Genomic DNA, 22455 nt, shown 5'->3' on the forward strand with positions numbered 1-22455 from the left:
GCCACCTAGGAGCAAAATAATCAATGATCAACAACAAGGTCCTACTGTATAGCACAGGGTACTATATTCAATACCGTCATAATATATATACTACCAACTGTAAAATAGATAGCCAGTGGGAAGTTGCTGTATAACAAAGGGAGTTCAACTCGAGGATGGATGATGCCTTAAAGGACTGGGACGGGGAGGGTGGGGGGGAGTCGAGGGAGGGAGGGAATATGGGGATATGTGTATAAAAACAGATGATTGAACTTGGTGTACCCCTCAAAAAATAATAAATACATAAATAAAATTTAAAAAAAAATACCCTGTCATAAACCATAATGGAAAAGAATATAAACATGAAGGTACATATATATATTTGTATAACTGAATCATTTTGCTGTATAGCAGAAATTAATACAACATTGTAAATCAACTATACTTCAATAAAAAATCAATGATCAAAAAATAAAATAAAATAAAATAAAATAAAATAAAATAAAATAAAATAATAAGCAAACTTACTTTTGGAGTTTATAACTAATGTAAATGCAGAAACATCTGCCTATCAGCTCTTAATAAAACAAGCCATCTTGAAAAAAAGACACTGATTATACATGTAATTTTTATATTTCTCTGTTGGAAAGACCAATATTTTGAAATGGTGGCAGTACAATGTAGCCACCAAGAGCACACCTTGGGTTCAAATTCTGCCTCTACTACTTATTATGCTTGTTACTCAATATTTCTGGCTTTCATTTCCTCACTTAAAAACATGAAGATTGGACTTCCTAGGTGGCGCAGTGGTAGAGAATCTGCCTGCCAATGCAGGGGACACGGGTTCGAGCCCTGCCCTGGGAAGATTCCACATGCCACAGAGCAACTAAGCCCATGCGCCTTAAAAAAAAAAAAAAAAAAATGAAGATGATAATGATAATTGGCTCACAGGCTTCTGACAGCACTGAACGGTATTCTGCGTGTAAAGTACTCATACTAATTCCTGCTATAAGGGCTGAGTAAATGTTGACTATCATTACTACTGTTATTATTATTATTATTAAACAGCTATCTATACTCTTTTCAGTTCTTCTATATCATAGCTACGAAAGCCATAAAACAGATCAATATGGAATATCTATATGTCCACTCTAAGTTTTACTTTAAAGCTGCTCCAGAAAATTGTCACACAATATTTAAGCATTTTTAAGTTCTTCCCTCTCTACCAAAGAGGCTTGCTGCAATTAAAGCTAGTTACAGTTAGCCGTGTCTACAAACAAAAACCCTGAAATGAAAAAAAATTCTCAAGAATTTTCAGAAAATTCATTTGCTGAGCATCTGCTATGTGTCATGTTCCGTTCACTGGCATATAACTAAGTATGTATGAGGCAGGATGAGAGAGGAGAGACCCAATGCCCAACAGATCGACCCTATTGAGGGATAGAGAAGTGAAAAAATGATTTTTTTCAATGCAGTGTGATGAGTATCATTGTCTAATAATAAATATTAATTATAAGATATGAATTTCTCAAATTTTAATTTTTTATTCTTTAATTTTTATTCTGTAACCTTGAAATTAAGGCTTTGATATCAAAGAATGGTATGCAAAGAGAGCATGTGATCAATTATGAACATTTTTTTCTAAAATTATAGTAAATTTTGAATGGAAGTTTATTTGGAGAAAAGTACGATGTATATTTACTCTTCTCTTGTTTTAGAAAGCAGTGATTTCCTATTGTACAGGACAGAAAAGCAGGCATTTTTAACCCTAAAAATGAACTACTAACTGAATAAAGTAGGATTAGTGTTAGAAATGAACAACAAAATATAAGGCATTTTTATTAATCTATCAAATATAATTTTCATATTTCACCAAATGAGGAGTGATATTTCTCAAACACACTAAAACTTTCCCTAAAACTCTAGAATTTTAGAGTGACAGTGTTTAAAATAACAGATGTTAAAAAGTCACACTGGTTATGGAATTATATCCACGAAGTTTAAAGAACCATGTAAATCCATAAATTTAAACTACATTCAGATATTTAAATATCCTATACATGAGTTTCATGTCTATAATTTTTTTTAGGTCTCATCTTAGACTATATTTCCATTATAGTTTTTCATTTTTCTATTTATTCTGAAATGTTCAGGGTACTTGTTTTAGCAGCTGTTCAAGAGCAGAACATTTTTTCCTTTAACAAAATAATTATTGCTGTAATAATCTGTAATTATGGTTTATAACTGCAATAATCCCAAAGAAATCAGTCATTACCATAGATCACAAGTAATCGTTAACTACTGTTAATGACCTATTTCTTAGGGATTATTGTTTTTGTAAACCATGACCATATCACCACAAATATGGAAGAGCAAGACAATATAATACAAATGAGATCATAATATAATAATAAACTTATTTTGTAACATTAAAAGCCATTAAGCATCTAAATTAAAGCACACATAACGAGAGCATATAATTTTCTTTGTTCAACACTAGCTGAAGTCTTTAGTCTACACAAAAGAAACTGAACACTATCACATACAGCGGTACAAACTAGAGCCACATTAGGCATTTTTCATAATACAAAACAATTATTTTTGAATAGGCCACAGATTTTTTTTAAAGGGCAGATAGACTCCTTCTCACTAACCTTTTGACTAAAAGAAAGGAAAAAAACATATTTATTAAACATTTTCTATGTATCAGGCATTATATTAGAAACTTTGAAATGTTTTATTAAAACTACAGCTATTTAAAACTCCTTGAATTTATATTAATCAAGAATCAAGTCTGACTTATTTTATTCAATAGGTAAAAATGTATTTAATACCAATAAACTATTACATTTCTGTAAATTTCATTCATGTATCTTAGAACAGCTATACTTTCATTCAATACCCTTTTGTAGGAAAACAAGTCTTTGATTTTACAACTGAATCTTTTTACACTGTAACTAATATTTGATACACATGAAAGAATATAAAGTAATGTACATGAAGTAACCTTCCTTCAGCATCCACAGGGGATTATTTCCAGGATCTCTGTGGATACCAAAATCTGCAGGTGCTCAAGTCCCTTATACAAAATGGCACGGTATTTGCATATAACCTGTTCGTAACCTCCATATGCTTTAAATCATCTCTAGATTACTTATAAACCTAATACAATGTAAAGTCTAAGAAAATAGTTGTAAATACAATGTAAATGGTAGGTAAATAATTGCTGACACATGGCAAATTCAAGCTTGGCTTTTTGGAACTTTTCGGAATTTTTTTTGGGGGGGTGGATATCTTCTATCTGTGCTTGGTTGAATTAGCAAGTGCAGAAGCCTCAGAGGGATGACTGTATAATATAACAAACTCCTGTGAACCCCCTACCCAATTTAACAACCAAGGCTTTCTAATATTGTCACACCTACCTCCACATCCCTCCCCTAGCTTGTCCCTTTACCTTGCACCCTAGAAATAACCATGACTCTGTATTTGATGCTTAATATTTTCTTGACATTTTTTTTGTTTTATTACTTACACATATATTCCTAAACAATATATTTATAGTCTCAATTGTTTCGGGGCTTAAGTATTTCATACTATATACAGTTTTCTGAAAATTGTTTTTCTTCAGTAATTATCTCTGAAGTATACCTGTAGTTCATTCATTTTTTAATGTTATGTTATATAATATTCCATTGTATAACTATATTATGATCTGTTTATCCATTTTCATGTTGGTGGGCATTTGAGCTTTTTCCATTTTTTTGCCTAGAGTTACAGTTAGGCTATGAACATTCTCAAGCATGCCCTCTTGTTTAGAAGAGATTTTCTAAAGGACATACTGACCTGGCACTTTTCAAGATAACACCAAATTGATTTACATTCTATTTCCAAATGACTATACTTTATACTTCTACCAGAGGTATATTAAGAATTCCCTTTGATCTACATTATCCTGTAAGATTTATTTCTGCCAATCTACTGGAAGTAAAATGGTATCACACCTGCCTTAATTTCCATTTCTCTTATGAGTAGTGACATGCTTATTTGTATCTATTGATCATTTCCCTTAAGAACTGCTTGTTTTATTGATTTCTAGGGTTTTTCCCCAGATTCTTCTAGATGGTGATCCTTGCTTGGGTTAGTATGTGTGTATGTGTTGCAAATATCTTCTACTTCCAGTTTTTGTTTTGTTTTGATCTTGAGTTGATTTTAGGTTATCTTCCTAGGAATTTACTCATTTCAAGTTTTCAAATTTGTTGACCTCAAAAAATACTATGTGTAATTTTACCTTTTAAACCTGTGCTACATCTGTAATTGTATTTCCTCTCTTGACCCTAATGTTACCTGTGAATTCTCTTTTCTTCTAATCTCATGAGAGGTTTGTCAATTTTACCAGTATTTTTAAAGAATTAACTTTTGATTTTCTTGGTATTACTGAATCTTTGTCTTTTAATTCATTAATTTCTGCTCTTTCCTTCCTTCTTCTTTCTTTGGGTTTGATCTGTTCCTCTCATTCCAACATCTCAACTTGGATGCTTAAGTCACATTTCAGCCTTTCTTCTTTTCATGAAGTAAATTTCCTACTGCATTCCAAACATGCTGTATTTCCATTTTTCTCTAACTTTTTTTAAATTTCCCTAAGACTTCTTCTTTTACTCCAGAATTACTTAAAAGTATGTTTATAAAATTACCAATGATATGGAATTTATTATTATTTTTAATTTAATTGCAAATTGGTAAGAAAATGTGGACTCTATGATACTGTTATTGAAATCTGTTGAGGTTTGCTTTATGTACTAATACTTGGTTAATTTTTTTAAACAGATATAATTGACATATAACATTGTAGTTTCACGTGTACAACACAATTTGATATTTGTATATACTGTGAAATGATCATCACAATAAGTCTAGTAATGTCCATCACCACATGGTCACAAATTTTATTTTCTTATGGTGAGAACTTTTAAAATCTACTCTCTCAGCAACTTTCAAATATGCAATACAGTATTAACTATAGTTGCCATGCTGTATATTATATCTCCATGATTTATTTATTTTATAACTGCAAGTCTATACCTTTTGACCATCTTTATCTATGTCACCGACTCCTCAACCCCCACCTCTCCCAACCACCATTCTGTTCTCTGTATCTATGAGTTTGGTTTGGTTTGCTTTTCAGATTCCACATATAATGAGATGATACAGTATTCATCTTTCTCTGTCTTAGTTCACTTAAAATGCCCTCAAGGTCAATCCATGTCACAAATGGCAAGATGTCATTCTTTTTATATGGCTGAATAATACTCTTTATATACTATGTATATAATGTATAATTTTACATACATATGTTTATGTGTATGTACACACACACCACATTTTCCTTATCCACTCCTCCATCAACGGATACTTAGGTTGCTTCAATGTCTTGACTATTGTAAACAAGGCTGCAATGAACATGAGGGTGCAGGTATCCTTTTGAGTTACTGTTTTCATTTTCTTCAAATAAATACTCAGAAGCAGAATTGCTAGATCACATGGTAGTTCTGTTTTTAATTTTTTGAGGACTCTCCATATTGTCTTCTATATTGGCTCCACCAATTTACATTCCCACCAACAGTGCACAGGGTTCCCTTTTCTCTACATCCTTGCAAACAATTGTTATATCTTGTCTTTAAGATAACAGCCATTCTAATAGGTATGAGGTGATATCTCACTGCAGTTTTGATTTGCATATCCCTGACAATCAGCGATGTTCAGCACCTTTTCATGTACCTGACAGCCATTCGTATGTCTTCTTTGCAAACATATCTATTCAGATCCTCTGTTCATTTTTTAATTGGGTTGTTTATTTTTTTTGCTATTGAGCTCTATGAGTTCTTTACATACTTTAGATATTAGCCACTTATCACTTATGTGATTTACAAATATTTTCTCCCATAGAGTAGGTTGCCTTTTCATTTTATTGACGGTTTCCGTGCTGTGCAGAAAATTTTTAGTTTGATGTAATCCCACTTATCTATTTTTGCTTTTGTGCCTTTGCTTTTGATTTCAAATCCAAAAAAAATCACAGCCAAGACCTAATTTACTATTTAACATATTCATTAAATTTTAGATCACAAAAAATATTTTTTTCAATAATAAAAGTTTCACTTGAGTCTTCTTCAATCTGCCTGGTCATTTTTCATTCTCTTATTTGCTCATCTGTGGTTCTTTTTCCTTTAAACATTTCTACATAATTATTTTGTATTCCTATAAAATTCCAATATCTTAAGTCTTAGAGGAGTTCTAAATCAAATAATTCGTTGTTTCTGTTACTGCTCAGTCATGGTACCTTGTTTTGTTGTTTGTGTGCTGGTAATTTTTTAAATCACGAAGAGTTATGTGATTGCTCTTAATCTGTAGGATTCTTCAGGCTCTAAAGTATGGTTGCTATTCTTTAGAGATGATTTTAACTTACTTTTTTGCTGGAAGCGAAGGGGATATACCAGTTTCAGACCACTATATCCCCTCTCAAGGTCCAACTTAACATAAGAATCCCAAGTTTAGTACACCAATTTAATCACTAATAATTTGCCTTTAACGGCAACACTACCTTTTTTGCCCTTGTTTGCTACCCACCACTTCATTCTGGTTTAAGTTCATTTTTTGAGGGGGAAGGGCTCAGAAGGGTGAGGACGGAGAAGTGGAGGGTAGTAGGCTAGAGAAGAAGGAACCTCAGAAATTTCATTTACTTATTTCAAGCCAAGCATTGCAGGATCTGACTGTTTGCAGCTCAAAGGCCTTTCAGAGCATGTAGTTGACCACACTGAAGTGAAAGTTACTACTAATTCTTTACTTTTAAAGAAGCAAGCACCAACTGTGATATAAAACCAAAAACAAAAATGTGATTTTATAGGTAGTTGGTTAAACATGAACCAAATTATAATATAACCTGAATGAATGTAAAAAACAAATCTGAAAAGATATTATATAAGGCTGCCATTGTGTCATCAGGCAAAACAACAACAACAAAAACACTGTAAGACAGGCTTACAGGGCAACCACAGACCTACAAAGATACCTACCAGAAGGGGAAAGTGGAGACTGAAATCCAGCCTATACTGCACTCACTATACTAGGGTGCTACACTTGCCTGGAAGAAAGAGTGCCTTTTTCTAATTTGCACAAAGGTACCAAATATGTTACTGAGTGGATAAGAAAGTAAAATAAATCCACAAAGGCCAAAATAGATGCCTGGGCTGAAACTGAGAGACATATGCATAGAAACAACTAGAGAATTTGAGCTTCTTGTCTGAAGAACAAAGGACAAAGCATGCCCAATATGAGAACTCCAATAAGAAACTCTTATACCCTTAGCAAGAAAGTGAACTGGAGGGGAAAAAAACCCCTGTCCTAGACAAAGAAAGACAAAACAGAAACCTGTCTAAATTGACTTCCATGTTAGTCACAGGAAGGGAGGAAAAACCCCTCAAATCAGATCTCACATGGCCTGTGGCCTAAATACAGACCACCAGTGCCATACAAAAAAACTTTATTCTAAGGAAGCAGTTTAAATGGTATTGAGTTGATAGTTCTCCTCTACCCCATTTAGCAGATGGACTAAACACTTCAATTAAAAGATGCAGATGGTTAGAAGTGGTTTTTTTTTTTTTTTAACAAAGAACTATACACTGCCTACAACAGACACATTTTAAAAATACAGACAGACAGACTGGAAGTAAATGGATGGTGAAGGATATCCCATTTAAACAGAAAGCATAAGAAGGCAATGGCTATAGTAACAGCAAATGTGGTAGATTCTGAGATAAAAGCATCAATTAACAAGGAGCACAAAAAATTACAAATGTCTAAACGAAGCAAAAATTGAAAATTAACAGTAGCAGAGACTATTCCACAATCGTATTTGGAGATTTTAATACCTCTTTCTTTGTAAATAATAGAAGTAGTCCAAACAAAACAAAACAAAACCAGTAAAAACAAAGAATACCTGCACAATACTATTAATTATCTTGACTTAATTTCTATTTACATACTACCATACCCAACTATGGTAAAATACATATTCTTTTCAAGCGTACATGGTATATTTGCCAGGATAGACCATATGCTGGGTAATAAAACAAGTCTCAATAAACTTAAAGTCTGAAATCATACAAAATGATATTTGCTCAAGGTAGAATTAAATTAGAAATCAGAAACAATAAGACAACTAGGAAAACGCCAAATATTCACAAATAAAATCATACTTCTAATAATCCATAAACTAACAAAGAAATCACAGACTAGAAAATACTGTAACTAAATGATAATGAAAATAAAAGATCAAAATTCATGATATGCAGCGGAAGCAATGCTCAAAGCAGAATTTATAGCTTTAAATGTTTTTATTAGAAAAATACAAAAACAAACCTAAAAATTAAAGATGTAACGCCTCCATCCACAATTAGAAAAAAAGACCAAATAAAATCAAAAGTGTAAGGCAGAAAATGAAGTCCTCCCCCCAAAAAAAACTTATGAAATAAAAAATGAACAACAAAAAACCAGAAAATCAGTGAAACTAACAGTTGACTTCTTGAAAAGATTAACAAAATTGTTAAATATCTAGTAGTCTATCGGGGAAAAAGGGCAAAGATTATCAAATGGGTAAAGGGGGTCAAAGGTACAAACTTCCAGTTACAAAATAAATGTCATGCGGATGTAATGTACAGCATTGTGACTATAGTTAATAATGCCATACTGCATATCTGAAAGTTGCTAAGACAGTAGATCTCAAAAGTTCTCATCACAAGAAAAAAAAATGTGTAACTAGGTACAGTGACAGATGTTAGCTAGACTTTTTGTGGTGATCATTTCCTAATATATACAAATACCGAATCATTGTTATACCTCTGAAACTAATAAGTTATGTGGCAAACACCCCTCACTTTTTAAAACAGGAAGAATAAAAGAAAGGACATCATTTCAGATCCTACAGACATTAAAATAATAATAATGAAATATCAGAAATAACTTTATTGCAATGAATTTAAAAATAGGACAAATTCCCTGAAAGACACAAAGGACTAAATTTGACCCCAGGTGAAAGAGAACACTTGAATAATCCTATACCAATTAACAAAATTTCATTCATAATGATAAACCCTCCAGGCCCACTGGCTTCATTGATGAATTCTATCCAACTCTAAAGAAAGAAATAATACCAGTACTACACACTCTCAGAAAATAAAGAAGGAGGAAGAAACACTTCTTGACTCATTTTGTAAGGCCAGTATTACCCTGCTATCAAAACCAAAGTCATCACACACACAAAAAAAATTGCAGACAAATATCCTTCATGAACATCAATGTAAAATAAAATTTTTGCAAACTGAATCTAACACTATAAAAAGGAACAATATAATAACCAAGCAGGATTTATCCTAGGAATGCAAAGCTGGTTTAACAGAAAAATCACTGTAATTCATTATATTAGTAAAATAAAAAAGAAAACAAAGGTCATTTGAGTAGGTACATAAAAAAGCGTTCAAAGAAATCAATGCCCCACTCTATAAATAGCCTGAGAAACAGAAGGGAACTTCATCAAATTTATTATCAATGGTAAAAGGCTCAATGCTTTCTATGTACAAACAGAAACAAGGGCAGAATATCCATTCTTACCACTTTTGTTCAACATTGTACTAAAGGTCCTACCAGTGGAATAAGGAAAGAAAAAGAAATAAAAGGCATGAAGACAAGACATAAAACTGTCTTTATTTTAAGTGACATGATCATATAAAACAATCCTAAAGAATCTACAAAAAAAGCTCTTAGAATAAGTAAATTTAGCAAAGTCGCAGGACACAAAGACAAAAATCAATTTTGGTCTTACATAGAATAGCAGAGAATAATCAAAATTTACAATAGCATCAAAATATATAGGAATAAATTCAGTGAAAGATTTTTAATACCTGTGAACTGAAGACAACAAAACATTGCAAAGAAAAATTTTAAACACCTACATAAATGGAGCAATATACCATGTCCATCAATTGAATATTAAGATGGCCCAAACTGATATATAGATAGAGGTAACCTCAATCAAAACTCTAATGAGTCTTTTTTAAAAGAAATTGACAAGCTGATGCTAAAATTAATACAGAAAAGCAAAAGATGTAGAACACAAAACTATACTGAGAAAAAAGAACAAGACTGAAAGACTTAAATTACCTGATTTCAAGACTTATAAAGTTACAGTAACCAAGACAGTATAATATTGGCCTAAGGACAGACAGACCAACGGTACAGAACAGAGTCCAGTAACAGACTCTAGCTTTTTATGGTCAACTGATTTTTGACAAAGGTACACAATAATTCAATAGGAAAAGAGGTGGTCTTTTCAGCAAATGGTGCTGGAACAACTTGATAACTGTATAGGTTAGGGAGAGGGCCTTATCCTTATCTCACATCATTCACAAAAATTAACCCAAAGTGGATCACAGACCTAAACATAATAGCTAAAACTATTAAACTTCTAGAAGAAAAATACAGAACATATTTCTGACTTCAGTTACACAAGATTTCTTAAATATGAAAAGCATAGCCATAAAGAAAAAAATTAAAAGGCAGATCATCAAAATTTAAAATTCTTGCCCTTTGAAAGACAGTTGAAAAGACAAACGACAGGCAGGAAGAAAATATTTGCAACACCTATGTGAAAAACGGACTGTATACAGAATATATAAAACACTTTTAAAATTTCAATAATAAGACCATGTATGAAAGAACAAACAACCCAATGTAAAAATGGGCAAAAAATGTGACATTTCACAAGGGAAGATATAAGAATGGCCAAAAAAGCATAACTTCATTAATTATCAAGGAATTCAAAGAATAACCACAATGAGATACTACTAGATACCCAGCAGAATGGCTGAAGTTAAGAAGACAGTATCAAATGATGAAGAAGATGTGGAGCATTGTTAATGGGAATGAAAAATGGTACACTTCGTAAAATAGCATAGTAGTATCTTATAATATAAAACACACATCTCTCATATGACCCAGAAAGCTGTCACAGGTATTTACCCAAGAGAAATGAACATTTAAGTACACACAGAGACTTGTCCTTAAATGTTCATTGCATCATTATTCATAACAGCCAAAAACTGCGTGTATAACTCAAATGTCCATCAAGTGGTAAACAGCTAGACAAACCAAAGAAAAAGCCATACTACAGAATACTACATAGCAGTAAAAAGGAACAAAATATTTATATATACGATATATTTGAATCTCAAAAACATTATCCTAAGCAAAAAACGTCAATCACAAAAGACCACTTATTTTATGATTTCATTTACATAGAAACCTAAAAGAGATGAACCATAGTGATAGAAACCAGTGGTTACTTGGACCAAGAGTTAGGGAAAGGGATCAAAGGGCATGAGAAAATGATTTATAAAGTGAAGGAAGTGTTCCCTATCTTGAATGTGGTGGTAGTTACATGGTTATGTATCTGCTAAATTCATCAAACTGTACACTCGAAAAAAAAGAAAAAGAAAAAAAGGAAAAAGATATTTGCAACTCTAACATGGACAAGGGGCTCATTTTTCTAAAATGTAAAGAGCTCTTAAAAATCAGTGAGAAAAAAACAACCAACAACCCAACCACAACAACAACAAAGAGCCAAAAGAAAAATGAGTAATTCTTTTACAGAAAAAGACCAAATAGCTCTAAGATAAACTTAAACAATGCTTAACCTCACTGATATGAGAATATTAAATTATACTGAGATATCACTTTTCACCTATAGGATTGCCAAAAATTGAAAAGCATGGTAATATTGTCCTGTGAAGGCAATAATATGGAACTCTCACAGATTGCTGGTGGACAAGTAAATCTGTACAGTCCTTACAGAAAGTAATTTGGAAATATTTATAAAAATTACAAATACATTAACTCTTCCACCCAACAGTAATTCCGCTTCTGGAAATGCATCCTATACATGCATAAATATAAAATGACAAGTAAAAGGTTAATCTGTATAAGCATTAGTTTTAATAGCAGAAGATGGCAAACAACTCAAATGACTCTCAACAATGGAGAGAATAGTTAAATTACGATACATTCAAAAACTAAAATACTAATCATCTATAAAAATTAAGTATTCTCTATATACTGATCTGAGAATAGCTATAAAATACATTGTAAAGGAGAAAAAGCAAGGAGTAGAACGTGAGTGTGGTATGCCACGTTCCATGTAAACAAGAGAGGATGAGAACTTATATATTCATAATTGTGTATGCATACAGAAACTTCAGAAAGATGCAAAACTAGTAAGAATCGTTATCTGTTAGAAGAATAGGAGGACAGATTACAGGACTGGAAGAGAACACATTTTAATTTGTTTTTTCTGGACAATTTAATACAATACCTCTTCAAAAGATCTGATGAATTAATTAAAATAAAATTTGATATGAAAACTAAAATAAGAGACCCATTAAAGTTATATGTAAAAACAGGTCACAAACTTGAGGACAATATCTACAACTCAAACAACTAAAGGATTAGCGTTAAAATATTATGAAGAGCTCCATCAGTAAAAGAAAGACCAATAATCCAAACGGTGAGGAGGAAATGAACAAAAGTCATGAGTATATATACTACTGATTACAGAACAGTCAATAAACATAGAATACTAAACTTCATTAATAATCATGGGAGTGAAAAGTAAAATACACATGAGGTATATTACCTCAACTAGCCTGACAAAAAATCTGACATTATGAGCTGTTGGTGAGGATCTAGATCAGAGTGGGTAGGATATAAAGTAGTACAATCACTTTGTAAAATATAGTTTGGCATTACCTACTGAAGCTGCCTATGTAATTAATATATATAACAATCTTTACAGCAGCATTCATTGTATTAGCAAAAAACAGAGAAAACACAAATACCCACTGACAAGAAAATGCATCAATAAATTGCAGTATATTCAAACAACAGAAATGCAGTAGTACAAATGAAGGAACTATAGCTACAGCAACAACACGAACTCTCATAAATGCAACACTAAGACAAAACAATGAAGCAAGTTATAAAAGAATAAATACATTTTGATTCCATCTGCATAAAGTTCAAAAATATGCAAAACCATGCATTATTTTCAGAATATATACATATGCAGTAAAACTATGAAGAAAAGGCCTCAACTGACAAACAGCAAGTATGTTTTGCTGGTAGGAAAAAAGGAGCAGCAAAGATATTTGTACTGACCTGTACTTTAAGCTATGTGATAGTGTCTGTTACTGCTAGTCATTAGGTCTCAAAATATGTAAACACCCTTTTGTATGTATTTGATATTTAATAATTTTCAAAACTCTACTAAAAAAAGAAATCAGAAAGACAAAATGCTACGAAACAAAATGTTAGTTCTCCTCCATTTAATGCATAAATAATGAGATACTACTAAAAGAGAACATTTAAACAAGGTTAACTATTCTCTCCAGCCCCTGAGCAGTACTGTGTGTCAGAAAACAAAACAAAAAAACAGAAAATGAATAAAAGGCACTTTAAGAAGACATCGTGTAAATGTATAGGATAACTGTTAATTCTTTAAAAACTTAAAAGAGTTTAAAAGAGTTTTCCATTTAAAAAAGTTTAAATGGAAAAATCACTGAAAGCTTGACTATCATCCCTTACCACTCACTTTCCAAACAAGATGAACAAATATGAAAGAAAAAAAACATCCTGGAACTATAATTAAACTGCCTCCTACTAGAAATGTATACAGCCAGTTCCATTCTCATAAGTCATCACACTTAAAAATTTGAGAAGTGTATTTAATTCCTTATGTTTCTGAAAGGATTTAAGGAAATATACAAAAATAAATAACTCCTCCTTCAGTAAAGAATGAAAAATAATGAGGAAATTGAGAAGTTAAAATATAATAATAAAAGAAAGCCATGGTGAAGGCTAATAAACAAATGTAAAACCATGATGAGGTCTTATGTAAACTTTTACTGGTTAAAATTGGGCTCTCAATTTGCAGTCAGATATACCAGAGAAGGAAACATGATTAGTTAAAAGACAGTTATAAGGTAATAAACTCTATTCAAAGATCATTATCAGCTTTTTTTGATACTGATTCCAGAGAGAAATATTCCCCTGTGAAACTTACAAAGAACTAAAAGCATCAAGCCACCAACATACCCAGAAGGTTAATAAAATTAATGGATTATTAGAGGAAAAGAAATTGGGAGAAATATATAAAAATAAGTTGCAGTAAAATTATTAAACTGATTAATGAAGCTACTTAAAATTCAACATAATACCATATAATAGTCATATAAAGTTTACTGACCTTCCTGAATTGCCATGTCCACAGTTATTCCAGAAGCTGAATGCAGAAGCTTTTGGTAATTCTGTGCATTTTGATCAAACAACTGTACAAGAAGAGTGCATGTCTTTTCATATTCACATCTGCTAACAGTGCACAACTGCTCCAATTGCTGAAACACAGTGGCGGTATCATCCAGTGGATCATCTAAATTATCTCTGCAAATATATAAGAAAAGGATTGCAGACAACATTAGAATTAGATATACTTTTATTCATCACAAAAAAACTTTATCTTAAATAAAAATTCTTTCATGGATGAAGAAATAAAAGATTGGAAGGTAAGAAATAAAATGTCTATATTTGAAAGCATAGCTAGCATACAGATCAATATATACAATTCATTACTGTATACTAACAGGACCAATTGGAAATTTAAATTTAAAAACTGTATCTTCCAAAGGCACCAGAAAACATAAAACACTAATTAAATCTTAATTAAATACATGTAAGATCTAAAGATTGAATACTACAAAATAGTGATGAAAGAAATCAACAGAAAAGCTAAATAAATTAAAAGATAAACATGCTCACTGGCTGAAAGACTCAATACTGCTGAGATGTCAACTCTTCCCCCAAATTAATTTACAAATTCAATGGAATCCTAGTCAAAATTCCAGCAGGACTTTTTTTCTTAGATACTGACAACATGATTCTAACATTTATACGGAAAAACAAAGGAAAAAGGAGCCAAAACAATTTCACAAAGGGAAAACCAAGGTGAAGACTCACACTAACTGATTTCGAAGCTTATTATAAGGCTACAGTACTCAAGGCAGGGTACTGGCAGAAGGAGAAAAACATAGATTAATGAGACTAGAGTCCAGAAATAGAACCACACATATATGGTCAATTAAGTTTTGAAAACAGTGTAAAGACAATTAAATGGATAAAGGGTAGTCTTTTTCACAAATGGTGTTGGAGATAACTGGTCTTCTATATGCAAAAAGAACTAAAGGAAAGAAAAAGAACATTGAAACTAAACCTCATATCATATACAAAAATTAACTCAAAATGGATTATGGGCCTAAATTTAAATTCTAAAACTTCCAGAAGAAAAAAATAAAGGATAAATTGGACTTCATTAAACTTTAAAACTTCTGCTCTTTGAAAGACTCTTAAGGAAATGAAGAGGTGAGCAATGGACTCGGAAAAAATATTTGCAAAACACATATGATAAAAAGACTTGTGACCAGAATATACAGACCTCTCAAATCTCAATATAAAAAAATATACAACCCAATAAAGAAATGGGCAACAGATCTGACAGGCATTTTACCAAAGAGTATATACAAATGGTAAATAAGCACATAAAAAGATGCTCAACATTATTAGTTATTAAGGGAATACAATTTAAAAACACAATGAGGTACCACACCTATTAGAATGACTAAAATTTTTTAGAACTGACAATATGAAGTGCTGGTGAGGATGCAGAGCAACTGGATCTTTCATACATCACTGGTGGGAATGCAAAATGAGACAGCCACTTTGAAAAACAGTTTCGCAATTTCTTATAAAGTAAAATATACACTTACCAAGCAACCCAGAGATCTCACACCAGGTATTTACCCATGAGAAATAAAAACTTATATTTATACAAAAATCCGTATAGGAACACTTACAGCAATTTTACTCATAAAGGCAAAAACAGAAAGAATCCAAATGCCCATCAATAGGTGAATGGATTAATAAACTGTGACATTTCCATAAAATGGAATACTATTCAGCAATAAAAAGCAAAGAACTACTGACACAAAATGGAAGAATCTCAAACACATTATGCTAAGTGACAGAAGCCAGACTAAATGGCTATATACTATGTCATTTATGAATTAATAACATTCAAAAAAGACAAAAATTTTAGGGAAACAAAACATTAATAATTGCCAGATGCTGAGGATGGGGAAAGGCCTGACTACAAAGGAACCTAAAAAAACTTTTTGGGGGTGATGGAGTTATTTTATATCTTCATTGTGTTGTTCGTTAAACACAACTGCATACACTTGTCAGAACTCATAGAACTGTAGACTAAAAGGGGTGAATTTTATCATCGGTAAATTATACCTCCATTTTTAAAAATTCCAAGATGCAGAAGATGAAAATACAACAAAAACATTTAGTTTTCAATACCTCACAACTATGGCAACAGATTCCAACCGAGAAGTGATAAAGGCCTTCGTGATTTCTGGTGCATAAGTGTCTAATAAGTGGGGTTCAGTTGATTTCACAAAAGGAACTGATGCTACCATCCTTTGCCACAGAGTTAATAAATAATGAACACTGTTGGGAGCAAATTCCCAATGCTACAAAAAAATAAAGCAAATGTTATTTAAAATGACATTATATCTTCCTAGAATAAGAACTGCAGAGGCAAAATTACTAAACATACATTTTTAAATAAACTTTTATTCTGATTATAACCAATGAATATTTAACACAGCAAATTTTGTTAAATGTTTGTGAATTTCCTTCTAATCTTCTTTCCATGAAAATTTTTTCAGAGTTGATATCATGTGGAAAATATGGTTTTAAAACTTGCGCCCAAACTTATAAAAAGAATTTTTTCCAAAAACTTATCTGTAAAACTTTATTTCTCAACATAGCTTCTCAATTCAGTCTTTATTAGATATTTAGATGACTTCTAAATTTTATTACTATAAAATTTGTTACAAAGAACTTTTTACCTAAAATCCTGCAATGAATGTATTTAGCAAAGTACTCTAATAGATGTTTTTAAAAATCCCTACCAAATCTTACCGAGAAAGTGTTTTAAATCTATCTACAGTTTAACATCAACTATATATTTTTATTTACCTGTAGGCTAGTAATGGTAAAATTAGCAATCAATCTGATAACTTCAGGATACTCCTTCACCATAACTAATTCTCCCAGCTGATAATTTGTCTTTAAACGAGCCAAAAATCGACAAAATTCATGATAATTACCTGGATCAGACAAACCCTAAATTATGAGACAAAAAGAAAGGCTTTTTTAAAAACTTAAAAACAAACCAAGCTAAAGACCATCAATAAAATTCGAAGAGTATTTTATTAAGTCTCCCAGTTTTCATGGGTACTTATTGTACTTTGCATCAACTGGGTAGATATCAATTAAAAAAAAAAGATTCCTACCAGACTTAATGTTGTCATAAATGATAAATAATAAGGAATCCAAAGTAGAGGCTCTGGAGGAAGCTTTGACCATGATGACTAAATCATAGTCTTTGCGAACCATTATATTACACACAAAAAATTGCAGAGAAAGAGCAAAGAAAGAAGAAAAGGGTGGGGAGAGAGAGAGAGAGAGAGAGAGAGAGAGAGAGAGAGAGAGAGAGAGAGAGAGAGTGTGTGTGTGTGTGTGTGTGTGTGTGTGTGTGTGTGTGTGTGTGTGTACTGTGGCTTAAACAGACCTGTGTTTAAGATGGAAAATAAGAATGGGCTCATGGAAAATAAGAATGGGCTCTTAAAACCCTGGAAAAGAGAGAAAAGAGCAATACCACTAGACTTACATTAAATGTGTACACACAAGTAACTGAAATATCTTTTAATTCAACAAATATTTATTGAGTACCTACAGTCATTATGTCCTCAAGCAACTCCCTGTGTCTAAGACATTCAAATAAATTGCTGCAATGTAGAGCAGAAAGTTTAACAGAAGTATAAGACACAGAAGAAACTTTGTGGGGAGGACAGGTTAAAAGGAAAGACCAAGAAAGGTGCCCCCAGTGAGCTCCCTGTAGATAGGACACATGTGTTATTATCTTCATAGTTTGACAACTCTGTTGCTGGCACAAAACAGAATTCAAGTATCTTTCAGTATCTGTTTAACACTGAAAGAGTTTGTAAAAAATTTCATTTGTAGGAGCTCCATGAAAAAACACAACATAGTTTCTAATCATTAAGGACCAATTCAAAAATATATTTTGTATTCATGGGTTTTTTAATACATATTTACAATTCTAAAAATATATATACTATTCAAACTAACTTTTACAGCCATAAAACATCAACATGAGTATACTGGAAGATCAATTAAGAGAATTAACCCGATATTAGCATACTGTCTTCCACATATTGACTGATGATAGTAAGTTGAACAATTATAAATTTTAGAGTATCGATATATTGGTGAAAATCCCATTTATCAGCAAAAGACATCAATTTCACAGTTATGCCAAGAGTGAAAAGATAAAACGAATGCACAACACATAAAATACTTCTTAGTCTATAAAAAAAAAACTGTTCTTTATTGAGTAAGCACATTTTCTTTACGTATAGCTATTATATGTCCCCCGCAAAGTAGTAAATAACCGAGAGACTTAGATGAATCTCCTTAAATCATCATTTTTTAAAAATTTGTACTTTCATTAGATATTTTAAACCAAAAAAAAAAAGTGAAGCAAATTTTAACTAGGCACCCAAAATCACTAATTAATGGCTTTGCAATTCTCTGAAATGAATATTGCCATTGAAGATTTGCAGTTAAAGTAGAGTAGATTTAAAAATCTATGAAGTTTTTATTGTCCACAAGAGGGCAAAAGATATTATTTCATAATTTAAAGCCACTTATTCCAATATTAACATCCAGATTTATACTATCTTCTAGTTTAGAAGGCAGATATAACTCTGAATTAATCACTTCAGTAATTTAAGAAGTACAAGCAAAAGTACAATGGTAAAAAGCAGAAGCATAATAAGATAAACAATCTCTCACATTCACCTTAAAGAATGGGGAAAATAAAAAAAACAACAGCAGTCAGTCAGTAAACATTCACTTTTAAAAACTGTCCACTTGTACAACAGAGATCTAAGAAAGTAGAATATGATACTTATTTTCTTCCAGAATCACAATAAAGCCATAAGTTTGTTAGGCACCTTTCAGCAGAAAAACTGCATTCATATATGCTAAGTATTAAATAAATTACTTCATAAATACCTGAGGGTTTTCAAGTATCCTTTTTACTCCCTTAATTAAATTACCAAGGTACTTGGCACGTTCAGGACTGCTAAATAAGGACCTTCTCGTAGAAGCAAACTGAACTAAACATGAAAGTGCCTAAAAACAGGAACAACAAAATTCATTTCAACTTTAAAAGTAACTATGGCTACATATAAGGAACACTAGTCTTTACATTTAAATTTTTTTTATATTAATGGTAAAATAGGCATTATAGAATCCAAAAACTATGAAAGCTAAACATTATCAATCATTGCCACCACCCATAAGCCTTCAATCTCACCACTAGAATTCCTATTCGTGTGTAAAATTCCTCTAATATTTTTGTATATATTAAATACGCCAGAGCAGAGCTGAGACCTGCATACACTCAATGGCTCCCAATTGCTTTCGATGTCTAATCTGTGTGTAAACCAATGAACCAGATGTTTCACCAAAAAGAAAATGTGGTTTTGTTGTAGAATACATTTGGGAATAGCGCACAATGTGCACTGTGGTATCCTGCAAACGGAAAAAAAAAATCCTCTAACTTTACTTAATCCAGCATATCCCAAATTTATTTGGTGATAGAATACCTTGCCCACACCATTTATTAACATCTTGAGGAACAATTTGGAAAATGCTGCTGAAAGATACCCTATGCAAATTTCTACAGAGTGTCTGTGGCCTATTTATCTCCCTGAAGTTAATACTTTATCAGACAATTTCACTACTCGAGTTCTTAATTCTACTACTGGAACCCAGTGAAGCCTGTTTGTTCATTAATTGAGAGGCCCAAAACTGGCAACTTTCAGGCCAAACTGGCCCACATATGTTTTCTTTTGATCCACATACATATACTTGCCCACTTTTTTTTAAAAAAATAGAATTATCTGTCAATATTTAAATATTCCAATTAGGAGATTTCTCACAAAATGTCTGGCTCTCCTGGCAAGGGTGAGAACAGGGACAAAAATCAGAGGATAGCCTTTTTAGATGTTACTCAGTTTGCCAAATTCCTTTATGTTAAAAACAAAAAACAAGCAAACAAACAGTATGAAAAACAAAACTCCTTTCTGATGTGTAGAAGGTTCAGGAATCACCAATGTAATAAAAATATCTAGGGATTTGGGGCCAAACCCACCTGGGTTTGAATCTCAGCTCCAAAATTTAGTTCGCTGCCCTGAAGAAAGTCATTTAAGCCATTCTGGATCTGTTTCCTTCTCTAAATAGTGAAGATAACAATACTTACCTCGCAGGGCCACTGTGAGGATGAAGTGAGACAAGTATCATATGATAGGGCATGCCCAACTAATGTCAGTTACATTCTCTTAAAGCAGTTGTTTTCCACTCTACTTTTTAAGCACCAGTAGCTTGTTTGTTTTATCCCAAAACATAACTATACATGAAACCATGCTTTTTAAACAGCTAAAAACAAGACTATTCTAGTTAAAAGACAGAAACCTGAAGGTCTGTTGCACCACCCAGAAACATGAGTGTCCTGCGAAACCTAGCTTAAAAACCACCACCTGAAAACACTTGATTTAAAAAAAAAAACACCAACAACAAAACAAAACAAAACAAAACAAATCTTGATTTGAGAGCAAACTTTTTTTTACAACAGGGAAGGAGAATTTTGGGAACCTATTTCTCCCTTCTAGGTGATAACATATCTAAACAAATATACTGCTGATATGTACTTTAAATACTGCTGATATGTACTTATATTGTCATTTTTTTCAGGAAATGACAATATAAGAATTCCCCAACTTTACTTCGACAAGCTTCTACAAGCTTAGATATTAAACGGACAACTTTTTCTTTTTTTTTTGTCCATCTTGCCTGGTCTGTTTTAGATTCCACAAGATGGGATCCAGACTCTCAAAGTTCTATACTATAATCAGAGAGTTTCAAGAATTTTTTAGCACACAATAGAATTTGATTCAAAAAATAAATGAACAACTGGAGTGATGAGCACACAATCAAGTAAGCAGATCCCCTTTGTTTCTCATTTGGAGATACCTGATAGGAGCCACGTGGCAAGCCTGACGCAGAGCCAAGCAGAGTGGAGAAAGAGTTAGAGAGAAGTTAAAAAAAGGGAAGGTAACAGGTGGGGTGGCAAACTACTGGACTGAGGCCCAGAAGAAGAGCTGGGGACTGAGTAGGAAAAAAGACACTTAGAGGTTGATAGGGATTTTGGGCTCACTGGTGAAATGGCAAGAACTATGCACTATAAATAGAAACTGACAAATAGCTTATCCCAGATGATGTAAGAATTTCTTATGAGAGGTATACCTAATTAAGACTATAAATAAATATGTACCACCCTTAGCTAAATATCACAGGTACTTTTTAATGAAATAATGAGTTTTACTTACTAACTGAGACAGGAGTGGTGGAAGTGAATGATACAAATTAAAGAAAAGAGCCAATGTTTCTGGTTCCAGGAAAACTGAAAAAAGAAAAAAAAAACAAAAACAAACTTCACACCATTATTTTCAGTTCGGTGATCTTAACATAGTAAGACATTATCATACAAACCAATCTTTCTTTCCAGTTAGGCTTAATTCCTTCTTAATTCCTAGCTCTTTTCCTTTGAAAGACAAAACAATGCAAAGATAGAAATTAATTAGCTAAGATGTTCCTTATTTCTATGTAGCATCTACAGTTGCTAAGAGAACCTTCTCACTATTTTCATTTATATTAAAGTAATAAAAATGTTTAACAAATCAAATAGTATCAAAAAGTAAATAGTACTAAAAAGTATATAGCAAAAAACAGCTGTACCCTACTCCATTCCAACTACCTCTCAACTATTAGCTATATTTAAATACGTTTCCAAATTACATGCTATATTAGTATTTATTTGACTGTTTTATTTTAGATATCAAATGAACCTGTTACGGTGTATGTCTAATCACTCACCCCTCCACTCCCACCACTCTTTCTATAACCCATCCTCTCAAAAATCCATCCACTATTATAACTATTTGGGATTAAATCAATTCTAAGTGTTTATTATGACTATGTAAATAATGTTAACAACTAAGCCAAATATACTATGATTACATCACATTTCTAACACTCCTTGGATTTAATCATTACATCTTTTCTGTGCTTAGTTGTTGTAGATAGATATCTGCCACTAATTCTTTCCAA

The 22455-nt window shown here is 32.1% G+C and overlaps 1 protein-coding gene across 16 annotated transcripts in view; it reads right to left on the reverse strand.

Moving 5' to 3' along the window:
* Nucleotides 1-22455, reverse strand: part of RANBP17 (RAN binding protein 17) — a 348910-nt gene that overhangs the window by 291198 nt on the left and 35257 nt on the right. For 12 of the 16 annotated variants that reach the window (XR_009052817.1, XR_009052822.1, XM_057729240.1 and 9 more), the window contains 6 exons: nucleotides 21675-21748; nucleotides 20441-20521; nucleotides 19297-19416; nucleotides 17176-17322; nucleotides 16492-16664; nucleotides 14324-14517 (listed from right to left, as the gene is read on the reverse strand). Coding sequence is in view for 14 of the 16 variants with exons in the window: in XM_057729240.1 (XP_057585223.1) it covers nucleotides 14324-14517; nucleotides 16492-16664; nucleotides 17176-17322; nucleotides 19297-19416; nucleotides 20441-20521; nucleotides 21675-21748 (789 nt within the window). In the remaining 2 variants the exon portion in view is untranslated. The remainder of the gene's footprint in view (nucleotides 1-14323; nucleotides 14518-16491; nucleotides 16665-17175; nucleotides 17323-19296; nucleotides 19417-20440; nucleotides 20522-21674; nucleotides 21749-22455) is intronic. The other 4 variants (XM_057729248.1, XM_057729275.1, XM_057729265.1 and 1 more) reach the window with 1 other exon arrangement.

This window comes from Hippopotamus amphibius, chromosome 1 (assembly GCF_030028045.1).
Source record: "Hippopotamus amphibius kiboko isolate mHipAmp2 chromosome 1, mHipAmp2.hap2, whole genome shotgun sequence".
Classification (NCBI taxonomy): domain Eukaryota; kingdom Metazoa; phylum Chordata; class Mammalia; order Artiodactyla; family Hippopotamidae; genus Hippopotamus; species Hippopotamus amphibius.